At 33.2% G+C, this 14,091-nt stretch overlaps 1 protein-coding gene and 1 long non-coding RNA gene across 4 annotated transcripts; one reads left to right on the forward strand and one right to left on the reverse strand.

Moving 5' to 3' along the window:
• The first annotated feature begins 1,290 nt into the window (after positions 1 to 1,290).
• Positions 1,291 to 3,438, forward strand: LOC107479691 (protein REDUCED CHLOROPLAST COVERAGE 3). The gene is made up of 5 exons (XM_052261732.1): positions 1,291 to 1,316; positions 2,104 to 2,200; positions 2,308 to 2,441; positions 2,553 to 2,637; positions 2,785 to 3,438. Exons 2-5 carry the CDS (start codon positions 2,174 to 2,176, stop codon positions 3,436 to 3,438), a joined length of 900 nt encoding a protein of 299 aa, XP_052117692.1. The 5' UTR covers positions 1,291 to 1,316; positions 2,104 to 2,173.
• Positions 3,439 to 3,971: 533 nt separating this feature from the next.
• Positions 3,972 to 6,528, reverse strand: LOC107479676 (uncharacterized). 3 transcript variants are annotated; one of them, XR_008002243.1, is made up of 4 exons: positions 6,323 to 6,527; positions 6,133 to 6,226; positions 5,193 to 5,436; positions 3,972 to 4,722 (listed from the first exon to the last, which is right to left on the reverse strand). It is a non-coding gene; the product is annotated as an uncharacterized LOC107479676 (long non-coding RNA). The 3 variants fall into 3 exon arrangements; XR_002372143.2 differs by having other exon boundaries at positions 5,193 to 5,489; positions 6,133 to 6,528; XR_001590246.3 differs by having other exon boundaries at positions 6,133 to 6,526.
• Between the last annotated feature and the right edge of the window lie 7,563 nt (positions 6,529 to 14,091).

Below are 14,091 nucleotides of genomic sequence, written 5' to 3' on the forward strand. Positions count from 1 at the left end.
ATAAAACGCTCTCCAACTATTCTAAAATATCACATTTATCCCATCCATCAACGATATTTGACAAATGACCCCAGCAACTAGTTGAAAAGCAGTGACGAACTAATATGTTAGATAAAAGTACCACATAGAAATAGTTTTAAAAATAGGGACTAATAAGCCCCTCCACTATAAAATCAAAGTGCTATCTTTTGCTTGTGATTTTCCTCTTCATCATTCATCACCTCCTCTTCACTCTCTCCTTTCTGATTTTTCTTAAGCTTCAAGTTGTCCTTGAACCTCTCTATCATTTCCTCATTCAAACCTCTCCGACCAATCTCAACATTCAGTGAGGCTCTTTTCTCTCCTTGCACAGCCTCCACAATCCTGCCCTCGAAATATGTATTAGTGAAACCCTAAAACCACAATCAAATCATGAAAGTAAGAAACCATTACAATCGATCAATTAATGACAAGAGAAGAATAATGATAGGGTTAATAACCTTTTCAGAATAATACTAAACTTGAATCATGCATCAACCAACATTGAAAAACTCTGTTTAATATTATCATAAGATTAAGAGAAACCTTCAAAATTAGGCTAGCATCTCATTAGTTACTTTTGATTTATGGCATGGCACTAATACTGATAATATTTCTTTAATTTTGAATAAAACTACATCAAAACAAAATCGGATTATTGAACATCTTCTGCTTAATCATTCATCTGCGTGGATCATTCCATAATTAAATTGAGAATTGTTGAGTCGTCCTTTTTCATCATTATAGTAATTGAGCAATGAAGAAATCCAATATTTTTCATTTGCTATACAATAAGTTATTAAAATGGTAATATTCTAATAGATACTACTATAATGTAATTATTTATCGCAAAAACATTTATTAAAGGTGTTTGTTACGGTACGATTATAAATTCATATGTACCGATACGTTTAATATATGGACAAATAACAATAAGCCATGTGGAATTTATTTTCCACGTCAACATTTAATTTTTTTAAAAGAAAATATATATTATATCACTAATTTTACTAAAATATCCTTATAATTTAATAAAAATAAAAAAAATATTTTTTATTTAATTTTTTAAAAAACTTAAATACCTTTTTTATGTTAGACAACAAATTACACTTTTAAATTAATCAATTTAAAAACAAAAACACATTTAATTATTTTATTGACATTTTCTATGAACCCTAGTTAATCATTCATTCAAAAAAAAAAAAACAAATTTGAACCGTACTAAAAAAATATCAAAATGTTCCTGGGTCACCCAACCTTCAAATCTCAGACTCACCGTCGTCAGCCTCTCCCTTCCGGTAACTCCCCCTCTGTGATTTCTTTTAATTATTATAGCACTGTAGTGATTTCTGTAATTAATGGGATTTACTTTAATTTCTGTGATTTTATATTCGTTGTTGTTAATTTTGTCAATTCTTGCTTTAATCCAAAGTCTGCCTTAATGTCTGCAATCAAGAAGACTAACATTCAATTTCTTTATGATTCATCAAGAATGGAGCAAAATGTAATAATCCTGGTTGGTTAATTACCTTGTGGTTGGTCTTGAACCAATCACCAATGAGCAAAGTGAAATCACCAGCAGGGTTTGGATAAGGGATTGGGATGACAGATCTGTGATAGATATTGAGTCCTCCAAATCCTCCAGCGGCTTTGCGAAATGCAGTTGATGGAAAGTAGGAAAAGGTGCCAATCTGATCCATGGTTTAAAACTTGTATGTGTAGTTTGAGTTTGGAGGAATGGCACAGTTTGTTCCCAACACTCCATCTTGCCATGAGTTCTTCTTTTGCTTAATGCCATTCCTATATATGTTTTTGGCTTTTTTTTTATTTGTGTTCAGAAAAATATTCCTGGCATTGTTGCTGCCATGAATTATCTTCCCACCTATATATGTTGTTCTTATGCTTAATAAATTTACCTCTCTTGCACCAGCTATGCTTTAGGTCATCTCAAATTAATGTTGGAACTTGCAGTTTAAAGCATTATTTTGGGTTATCATCTTGTGGTTTGACTATTATCATCTTGTTTGTTATCTGCCACAAGCATGATCTGTTATTTTCTATACACACTTGTCTATTTAATTGCAGGCATTGGTGAAGATGATGGCTGTTTGATGTACCTATCATCGAATTACTGCAAGTGCCTATAATCTTTTAGATGTGGTTCTTTACCAAGCAACTTATGGTAATCATGTAAAGATTCTGTTATATTTGCTTCTCATATAGTGTAGAAAGTAGAGTCTATCCATCATTATTGTTGCCAATGAACTTGTTCGAGTTTTGCTTATTTAGGCCACAATATATCAGCAAAAGGCGGTCGATATAAATGAGAGGGAGCTTGGGCTTGATCATCCTGACACAATAAAAAGCTATGGGGACCTTTCTGTCTTTTACTATCATATGCAACAATACGAGCTCGCTTTGAAGTAGGTTACAATGACTCTCCTCTTCAAAATGGTTTAGATGCCTATGCCATGAAGAATTTCTGTTGATTGTTGTATTCAGGGCACCAAAAAACTGTGACTCTTTTAATGCAGTGTGTCAGATCTTCTGGATTTTATAAGTCCCGAGCTTGATTCTAATGGAAATGAACAAGCTCAGAGAAAACAGCAGCGTGGGAAGGTTCCTGCCAAATTTTTACATGGTGTTACCTTATATATTTGACATTAATTGCTTTATTGTTATAAACTGCTGCTACCTTTGTTTTGTAAAATTTTCAATTGTGTTGCCTCATTATGCAAGTTGTCGATTATATCTCTAATCTTTTAGATACTTCTACCAATAAGTGAACAAAACCTTCAACGTGAAGATGCACCAAGCAATGTGGGTGTTGTCTATAATGGCTTGGAATATGCTACTGGTACGGCAGAAAACAAAACAAAAGAAAGATCTGGCATGGTGGATTATGAAGTTATGAACGAAAATGGCAATAATGTCCCTATGTATAGTCCACCAGTGTCAAGTGAATCTATTCACCAGGAGGAGACATCATCAGATGAGGGCTGGCAAGAAGCCAATTCAAAAGGGCGATCTAGGAACACAGCGAATCACAAGCTTGGTCGCAAAGGATCTCATCTTTCAAAGCTGAGGACTACTGTTATCAGAGAAAGTCCACAGAAATCAAGTTCAAGAGTCCTCTCAAAAGTATTATCTCCATCTAGGCAATCAGAGCCTGAAAACTTGGCTTTCATAGAAGATTCTGCCGGTCAACTAAGTCCAACAAAACCTACTAGAGTGTCTAAAAGTTCTGCTAGCCTAATACCATATGACACGTTCATGTCTTCTGGAACAAATTTTTCTTTTCTATTTAATAAAATAACAAAGGAATTGAACTATAACCACATAATTAACAAGGTTCTTTTTTTACTTTACACTCTGCATAAAGAAAAACACAGAAAATACAATGAAAAGCCAGCATCTTAATTATGTAATGATATATATTTTTTATAATTAAGATCAATGGTTAAAAATCATTGAAACATCAGGATATCGATACATTTTAAAATTCTTATTTGATTTATCCGCGATTTTTTTAACATAATTGACTGTGTGCTTTCATCATTGCTTTCTCATCTGAATTAATTAATTATGTAAAATACATTCATATTAACATCTTAATATTTGTTCATAAACGTTTATCACCATTCAATAATTCATATCTTCTAGGTGTCGTAAATAAAATAAACAAATGATAGTTTTACATGTCAAAGACCCTCTGCTCAAGTATAGTATACACCTATCCCCCGGTCAATTTTAAACATTTATTTTTTCTTTTCTAATTAAATAAAATAAATTTAGAGATGAGATAATTTTGTAAAAGAGAGGAGAGAGAGAGTTGAAAGAAAACAAAAAGAAGTCTTCATATACAAATCCATACATTTGATTTAGAAAGCAATCAACGATAGAAAAGGACTGTTGCTTTTATCACTGTCTATTACTTTAATTAGAAGTACACTTATGAAGATAAGCAAGGCCAAGGTTTTGTAAATCTAGCTCTAAGAGCATCACTAATTGGCAAGTTTGTCAATATATTCTTCAATTTCTTGTCACCCTTTTCCTCTTTTCTAATAGCATATTTTCTTTCTAATGATAAACTTATCATCTCTGGCAGCAACTGTATTAGACCTTGGAGACTCATTTAGCCATAGACCATAGTTTCCTTTGCAGAAATGATATATGTACCATTGTCATCTTTTTTCTCCTTATGATATGGCTCATCTAAATTAATTAAAAATTTGAGAGCTGATCAAACATTAATGAAAGTCCTATCAGCATACAGTTCTATAGAAATTATTGAGCCTAAAAGAAAAGTGGTAAATTGCATCACTCAACTTCTCCATACTCGAGTCCTTCCTTGTAGAAAAATTTCATTGCTTCTAAAATTAAGAAGGATCTTGTGGTCAGACTTGGACTTTTCCACCAATAAACACACTGTCCAAAGGTCAAAAGTAGATATTGCCTTCTGCTATGCCCCAATTGTTATGTGCTAGTGTCATATCCCGTTGCCCAAACAGGTACATAGTAGATCAAGATTACAAGGACAAATAAGGCACACATTGTTATAATGGCATACACATAGGCTCTCCAAGGATGATTGCTTTCTTTCATTGCATTGAACTCAGCTGCAAAAGTTGAGACAGTACTCAAACACCCCAAGAGACCTAACTGTGTTCCGATTACAATAGTGTCACAATCTTTGGTATTGACCTACAAAATTTGTAATGAGAAAAATGAGTTTTTCTTTTATTTTTGCAATGTGAAATTGGTTTCTCTTTATCTAAAGCTAAACTTTATATCACAAACCCTTTATAGACTTCGTACCAGCCATCGGATATCACATCAATCACACTACAACTTTTTTGTGAATGACTCGTATGAATCCACCTTTAGAGGTTGTTGAAGATTTGGATTTGTAACAATAAAATCCTTACATCAGGAATATATTGATGTACAAATGATTCTAATTTGCTATTTCTTGTATGTTTAACACAGTACTTTTGATGGTTGTACTAACCTTTTTTTGTACATTCATAAATCAATGTATCTAGACACAATTGTAACAATTTCTCAATGGTATCTAATTTAATTGTAATCCTATTACTATTATTAGGTTAGAGATTAGCAAATGCAGCAAATATTGGAGCACCGGGAGACAGAGCAGCACAAAAGAAACTTACTGCTTCCTTTACGGTGGAAAGTGCAGCCATTACACAAGCAGCTGATACATTGGCAATAAGAGTTCCAAATGGTATCCATTTAAACAACCCTGCCCTTCCTAATCCACGACGGTTGAGCCGAGCTAAGAACCATCAAATCCACATGCCTACAGGTCAAACCATGCAAGCGAACCATAACTCGGCACCACTTCCACCATTCTTGAACTTAGCCTTCACCGTGCACCACTCACACCCCATAATATTCCTAAAATCACCAATATCGGCTGTTATATTCTTTCAACCTTCTAATAACTTGTACTGCAATATTTGTTTTTTTAGAATTTATATAATTGATAAAACTTGCATTGCAATTTCAAGCAGTAAGTGAGATAGATTATTAGATTTCTGGCACTAATATACAAATGTTCTATTCATGTCAGGAGAAGGATGCAAAGGATATTGAGATTCTAAATATTAGATGGGAAATTTTTGAGCTGATGATGAGGTCTAATAAATTCTGCAGCCATATCTTTTATATAAACTTTCTAGTAGTTTTTGAGCAACTAATATTCTTTTTATTTGATCGATGTCCAGATTTATATACACTGGATCGACTGAAATCATTCTAGATATAGCTCAAGACCTTCTCCAAACAGCTGATCAATATCTATTAGAAGGACTTAAGAGGCTCTGTGAATACACAATTCATGTGGTTTAGAGCCTCAGCCCAAAATAACTCAAATATAAATAGAGGACTAACGGCAAACATTTATTTCCAGAATTCAGCCTATAACAATTAAAGAGATGGCTCTTATCAAGAAAAAGTTAATATTTTCCAACAACAAATTGATGGTACAAAATTGTCTAAACCTCTACACAAAGGAATAATGCAATACTCTGAAAAGGGAGATAGGAAGAATCAACTTAAATGTCAGGCAAGTAAACTAGCTTCTTATATTACCTCGTTATTGAAATTTGAAGAAGAAAGTTCTTTACCAACAGTCAACCAACCAGATCGGATATTATGGTCTTCACCAAATAGTTCTAGCCTCCTCCTTCCAAGAGCAAAGTGTTCAATAATCCTATACATATCTTCAGGCTTTTGTGTAGATCCTACAAATATATCAGCAAGTATTTAAAGAGTTGGATACCAGGAATACCAGGAATTGACGCGCCGAGGTCGAGGAAGAAGAAGCTGCGATTCTTGAAGGAGGAAGAAGCACGGACGACTAGACGACGATGGTAGTGCCTGAGAGCGACGGACGGCGACAGTCCTTGCGGAGGTGGTGGAGAAGCTAGGGTTTAGGGGAGAAGCTGTTAAGATAGGGGTATTCAAAGAGTATTTTTGTCTAATCAAATAGAGGAAGGATGTTTAAGTCTTTTCATTAAAATTAAATAAAATTTATTTTTTATTTTTATTTAATTAAAAGGGTGTTTTAGTAAAAGTGATGATATATTATATATTTAAAAAAGAAAAAATTAAATGCTAACGTGAAAAATAAATTCCACTTGTTTAATTGTTATTTGTCTACATTTTAAACGTATCGGTACGTATTAATTTACTAGCGTACCGTAGCAAACACCTTTATTAAAAAATACAAAATGGATTTATCATTTATTCCTAAACAATTACTTAGCCAAAAAATTTTTAAATCTAAGACGTGGACATAAGTATACATGCAATCTTATTTTCTGCTAAAAAATATATTTTGATTTAGATTTAATTATTCTATTAGTCTTTATAATTTCACCAAATTTATAATTTATACTTTTTTTAATTAAATTTTTATATTATTTTTAATTTTATAATTAAATTTTTATTAGTATAAAAAATATTTGAATTAACAGAATATTTTTTCACAAATTAAAAATATTCACAATTAACAATTTAATTAAATTTTTGGCCACATTTTTTAAAAAAATATTTTATTAATTTTAACATTTTTACGTTAAAAAGACTAATTTATCCATTCATTTTATTATATCCTAATTTGTCTAAGTATTTTAAAATAGCATAGATCATCAATTTATCAAATACTTCTGTTACAAACTATTTTATGTGATACAAAAATTATAATTAATTATTTTTAAAAGATCATAACTAATTTCTATTTTTCAACCATAAAATATATGAAGTGGGGGTGCAGAGAAATAAAGAAGAGAGAGAGTGCTGAAATTTCACATGGGTGATCTGTATTATTAATCCAAATTTACATATATGGCTCCTTGCTAAAGGTTAAGAGAGAAAATTGCAAGGAGAAATAGGTGAACAGATACGAAATCCACATGCATGCCAGAAAAGGAAAGTGTATGTACAAATGCAATATAATGTTAGAGATAAAAAGCAGAGAAGGGAAAAGGCAAAGGGCATCCCAGAAAGGGAAACCAAAGCAGTTTTTAATCTGTCTGAGACTCTGAGTGAATGATGAAAGCGATCTAACAATTGAGAGCACGATGTATGTGTGCATCATAAGTATAGGAATTTCCCATATTATAATTTGTCACCAATGAATGACTCCTCAGTCCTCACTCCACTCCAATTCACAGTCGCTGTTGTTACCCATCCCATTATATATGTGAACATATTTCAAGGGATTATGTTGTGGTCGCAAGATATTAAATTCCAAATTCTAAAATTGGTGGCATGTATTAAAATAATTTTTAAGATTTTATTTGTCATGATTGTATTTTAATATTGGCAAAAATGTATTGCGTTAGTTCCTAACTTGTTTCCGGTAACGTCTTTTTTATTTAATTGTAATAATGTGATGATAGATTGATAAGTTATACATGATATAGTGATATAAGTGGTACTATTATCGTTCACGAATTATTTGATGTGTCATTATTATAGGTGCATTAAATTGATTATTGACATTAAACTAAGTTACTCATTTTAATTCCTAAAATGTTTAATATCTTTTGAATCTATTGATTTCTCTTTATTTTTCACAATGTTATTTAAATATAAATAAATTAATAGTAAAATTAGTTTTTAAAAGATGGTCCATTCTTTAAATTTGTCTTTAAAAGATTTTATCAATCAAATTGGTCATTCAAAGATTATAAATTAATTATTTTCGTCTTCCAATCACTCAATCATTTTTCTCGTAAACGATTGATGATACGAAATATTAACTCACATCATACATCACACCTAGCATATCTAATTAGACGCTGAATAAATATATTTATAAAAATAAATTAGTATCGTTAAATTATATTAGGATTAAGGTTTATATAATTGGAAAAATGGAGTACATTGATAGATTTTTATAAACATTTATTCTGTGTTCAATTAGACATGATAGGTATCATGTATACTATCAGTTAATATTTATATCATCAGTTGTTGATGAAAACTATTAATTGAGTGGGAGAAGGACACAATGATTAATTTGTAATCCTTAAAGAATTAATTTGATTAATAAAATTTTCAAGAACGAATTTGCAAAATATCCATCTTTTAAGAACTAATTTGACCATTAACCAAAATATAAATACTTTTATAAATAATTTTAAATTTTAAATTTTAAGTTTTAATGAATATTTTTTTGGTATCAACTTAATATTGATAAGTTTTGTTATATATAATTATTTATGTTATTTTAACAAAAGAATTACATAATTGATTTAAAAACATTTTTATTTTAGTCTAAAAAACACGTATTTCATAATAACCAAAAATTTATTTAAACCTTATCTTAATTTTTTATCTTAATATTAAACTTAATATTACAAAATTTATCAATATTAACTTATTAAGTTATTGCAAAAATAATATATGATTAAATTTGAAAACTTTTGGCATTTATTAAAATACTTTTATTTAAACAATATTTTAAAAAAATAGAAGAAAATTAATGTTTTAGAAGATATAAAAAATTTTGACTTTTATTATTAAAAAAAGAGTGGTACAAGGACTAAGTTTGTTTACAGCATTTAATTTTAGGAATTAAAATGAGACATTTAGTGTTAAATTAGGAATTAATTTTGTGTGTTTATAATGATGACATTTGGAATGGCAGGTGAATAAATCATGTTGCGATATGTGACACTATACTGATGTGGTCAAATAATAATGTTACATGTAGCACTATCTCCTGTTGAGTTTGAAAAACTTAAAATTAAAGTGATGATCAAACATTATTAAAAATAATTAATTATAAAATTGTTAAATTAATGTTATGGTTATTATAAATTAGCAGGCATAGCAGCTTAACAATTTTGTTGGAATTTGCATATTCTGTTGTTGGGCCAAAAATTACAACAAGCCCAATGTGATTTTCAGCCTTGTACAAAATTCCAATTGATAAATGGCTGAAATAATTATTTTGGTTAGCAAGATAATTGGGTCAGGAAATTATTCAACAAAGCTCAAAACAAGGCTTCCAATTGTCCTAACATTTGGTTGGTACGAATTGAAAGAAGAAAGAATGAAATGGAGCATGATTGAGTTCGGTTACCTATTCCCACTAAGGAATGAAATTCAAATTCAATTAACTTGGTTTAATTGCATTGGTAATAGGAGAGAGGAAATTTAAAATTGATTTGATGGCTTTTATTACTCTCACACATTACTATACATAGGGGATAGGTAATGGTTTTTAATTGATTTTAATTTCACTCATTACTTCCAAAATTTTCTCTTTCTCTTCTCTCTCTTCTATCTCTTGTTTTCGTGTGTCACTTCCATCAGGAAAGGAAGATAGAAGAAGCTATCAAAGGTAGAAGCAGAGAAGCTATGAAGAAGTAAGCGGCCAATGTGATGATGGCCCTTGTAAGAAGAAGATCTACAGTATGGCGTGGCTGAGATCTTTACCACTAATGGCAAGATTTGGTGAAAAAGCCTCAAGATCTCCATGCCTAACAATGTCCAATTCGGTCAGAGAAGAAGATCCCTGTGGTATGGCTCGTTTTTATTTTTTGTTCATCTATCACAGAAGGTAGCTACTGTAGCTACGTGGAGGAGGAAGTAAAAGTGGAGCAGATGAGAAGGGATGAGAGAGAGGTAACTGCATGTTGGTTTTGCTTCGGTTTTCCTCTCTCCTCTCTCTGTCCGAACCAATTTTAGTGTTGAAGAAGAAGAAATTGGCTCAGTTGAACCGTTTCAACCTTGGAAGCTTCCCCTTCTATAATAAGGGTGAATGCCCAAGGCTTGAAACAAGGAGAGAAAGTGAAAAGCACAGAGTTTTCATAGCTACCCAATCTAATAGAAGTTCTTCTCCTTCAATGTGTTCTATTTTGTATTTTCTTTAGTTTTGTCTGTTTGAGTCTCATGGTGAAAAAGGCAAACAGTGTGAAGTTTGTAAAAAAAAGCCAATGAGAGAAAAAAGGCAGAGTGTACAAAATTAAAGAAAAAGCCATAGGTGTCTTAGAGGTCCTTTGTACATCTATGTGTTGTGTATCATAATTTTGTGGGAATCCCCTTGCAAGTTGGGTTAGCACTTAGCAGTTAAAACCTTGGTAGGTGACCAAGTCAAGTTCAGGATTAGGGATAAATTTTGGACTTGTTCCGGATAGGAAGGGTAATTCCTAGGGAAGAATTGGAGTCTATAATCAGTTGATTATAGTGAAATTCCGTCACTGTTGTGATGGAGACTGGACGTAGGCTGCATTGCACTTAGCAGCTGAACCAGGATACATCTTGGTGTGATTCTCTGTTTCACTTCTACTCCATTACTGTTTCTGTTGCATAGGAGAAAAAATTAAAAATATCTCTTCACCAGTCACGAGACAAAAAGAAAATGTCTCTTGACTAATGATGAGACAAAAAACAGAAATATCTCCTAAAGCTTTCTTAAAAGGGCAGAAAGTGTTCTCAGCAAAAAGGGGCTAAGATTCAACCCTCCATTCTCTTAGCCACTGATAACCATCACCTCGCCACATCAATAAGTCGTATGTCACTAATTGACCCATCATAACATCATTACATGTGATCAAATTATGATGTCACACATGTCACTAAGAGTTCATGTCATCAAACCATATCAGTAAGCTATTAACAAAAGACTGATCAAGGACTAACATAATGCATTTTTGATAACTTCAAATACATAATTAGTAAAATTAGGATCTTCAATACTATTTTAATGCGCAGCCAATCTCAGATACAACTTTTAGGTTTATCTCAAGCGAGGTCCAGGAAAATGTCAATATGCACCAAAGCTTTACGTGCTGTTTGACAAATCCGTAGCTAAATATCCTTTTTCCCAAGGTCTAAAACCCATTGAATCATTCAACCCTGGAAACAATATAGTAAATGTCACATTTTGAATGTTTGGTTTTAAAACATTTGTGTCCAAATAAAAAATTATAAATGTTACGAGGGTTATCTGAAATAGTGATTTGGGCCAGATTCCTTTGAGGCGGCGTCCAACTTGTGCTGGTGCCGAGGTGCCGTCGTCCTAATTTCTCGTGAGGAAGTGGGGGTGGTACCTGCAAGAGACTCTGATGCTTAAGTTAGCAAGTGCCTTGAACAGGTTTTTAGTATATTGGGACTTGAATATACCCGAGGGGTGTCAGTGTATTTATCGTAGAATAAATAACCACCTTTTGGAGTAGTTCCACCTTTGTGGGTGGATAACCGTTTCTTTTATCTTAGAAATTTGTTGAGATCTACCTTCTAGATGAGGTAGAGATAATAAGAGATATCTAGAGAGGTAGTTACTTATTCAGATAAGTAGCGCTGGACCTCTTTGTCGTGCCCAACCTCTTATAAGGTCGAGCAAGTAGAAGAGGCCACCCATTTTTGGGTGGGCTTTTATCCTTATTGGGCATGTCTTTATGTTTTTGGGCCAGAGTATGAACACTGTCCCTGCTTAAGTCTAGGCTTTTAAAAGGTCAGGCTCGAGCATTTGTGGGTTCAATTTCCTTATTCGAGTTCAACTTCAATTCCCTTTTTCTGAGTTTGAGTCCAAGGTCCTTAGATTCTGCAACGTTGCCCCTACCCAATTGCACCTAATTCTTGGGGTTTTTTGAAAATATATCAACTTCTTTGTCGGGAGCTAGATGTCTAACCTTCTCTCAATGTCTTCTTTTACCTCTTTGTGCACACCAAAACCATTAGTTCTAAAAAACTAGGTTGGTTGACTTTCCGTGCTATACAAGATAAAAATTCTGTGCTATCTATGATGAGTCCTTTCATGACTTCAAAAATTACTTTTTTAAGGTTCGAGCTTTTGAGGGTGTCTGACCTTTTTTCTTGAATGATGAGGATGAACCTATCTTCCCTTTGTATTGGGAAGACAATCCTATGATAGTTAAGTAAAACTCAGATGATTTAGATGAGCTAGAGTCGAGTGTGGTCGGGGTGTTGCAGGAGTTCTAGGTCCGAGTTCCTTACTGGACACAAAGAGGTATTTAGGGAACCCAAGCCAGCTTCAGTCCAAGCTAGGTAGTTTTCTCTTCCCTTTATAAATTCTACTTGTAAATTTGCATTGATGACTAATGTTTCTTTATTTGGATGTTGTAGAAAGGATGGCTCCTAAGTCCGTTTCCATGAAGACGCTCTATTCTACCAGAAAAAACATTGCACGAAACATTCAATTGAAAGAAGCAAGTGATCCCGTCGTCCTGTCCTCGCCTTCGAATTCAGACTTAGGCCCTTCGTCTTCTCAAAAGATTATTCCTGACTCAACCTCTCAATCTACTCCTCTTCCCAGCCCGACCAATCAAGTAACTCGGCCACCCCTTATTACTGACAAACCAAATCCTAAGAGGCGCAAGACATCAGAGTCGGAAAGCATATACGAGCAGGGCTTTGACGGCCTTGCGTGGAGTGAAAAACATACTCTTTCTTATAGCTATATTAGCATGGATGATGTGGCTATTAAAAGTCACCTTTAGCTCTTGGCCCGATGTTGAGTTTGGATGGCAGGTACATGTGCAGCCTTGGCCAGGGAATTGGAGAAGACTCCTCTCAATGCTGCCCATTGTTCTTTGGTGGCCTCAAAGGCCGAGGAAGCCTCATTAAAGGAGACTAAAAAGGAGTTCGAAGAGGAAAGGGATGCACTGCTCTCCGACCATGGTAAAGCTCGGGCCAAAATCAAATAGGCGGAGGCTGCTTTGGCTTTGTCGGAGGGGTTAAAGAAGAAAGATGCGGAGAGTTATACCCATGTTTTTGGGGAGAAGCTTGATCTTGTGGATGAAATTGCTAAAGCCAAGGGCAAATACGCGGAGCTCCAGGAGTCTGTAGCCGAAGGTATGGACGAGATGGTTGCGGGAACAACTTAATCCTTTATAAACTTTCTTTTTCGTATCTCTTGAACGGCCCCATCTGTAGGTCTTTGTAGTGGTTGATTTTGAACAATTTTTATTTTGTCTTAGTTGTAGTCTTAAACAACTTTAGAATCTTATTAAAAACCTTTCTTCACTTTGATAGTGGTTTTAGGTTTTAAGTGATTGCCTCCTTTTGGAATGTATCCTAGTTTGTACAGCTGTTTTAGTTGAAAATTTTTCTTTAACAACTTTTAACGCTGTTTTTTCACTAAGTTAGAAATAATGTCGGCGAAATAGGTTGGTCCTTTTTTGAATTTTCATATACGAAATATTATGTTTCCCTTTGTAAGTTCACTTGTGTAATTGAACTTTTCCAAGTTACTTTTACATTTCGTTTTTGTTCTGACTTGCTTTAGAGGTCGATTTACGAATTGCTTACATAACTTCTTACATTAATTTGTACCTCATCACTTCATCTTGTCGACCATATAGGTCGGTCAACAATTTTTGTGGTTTTCGAGCTTAAATTAATGCGTTTGAAGATGGAAAATCTGGTAGTAGAAATATCTTATTATTTGATAAGAAAAAAGGGTTTATAGAAATTTGCTACTAAAGAATTTTTTACCATCTCTAGCCCTTTCTGTGATGCCTCATTAAAACCCCCTTCTAGAAAACTCTTTTCGAAAAAAAACCATGAAGT

Source organism: Arachis duranensis, chromosome 1 (assembly GCF_000817695.3).
Source record: "Arachis duranensis cultivar V14167 chromosome 1, aradu.V14167.gnm2.J7QH, whole genome shotgun sequence".
Lineage (NCBI taxonomy): Eukaryota > Viridiplantae > Streptophyta > Magnoliopsida > Fabales > Fabaceae > Arachis > Arachis duranensis.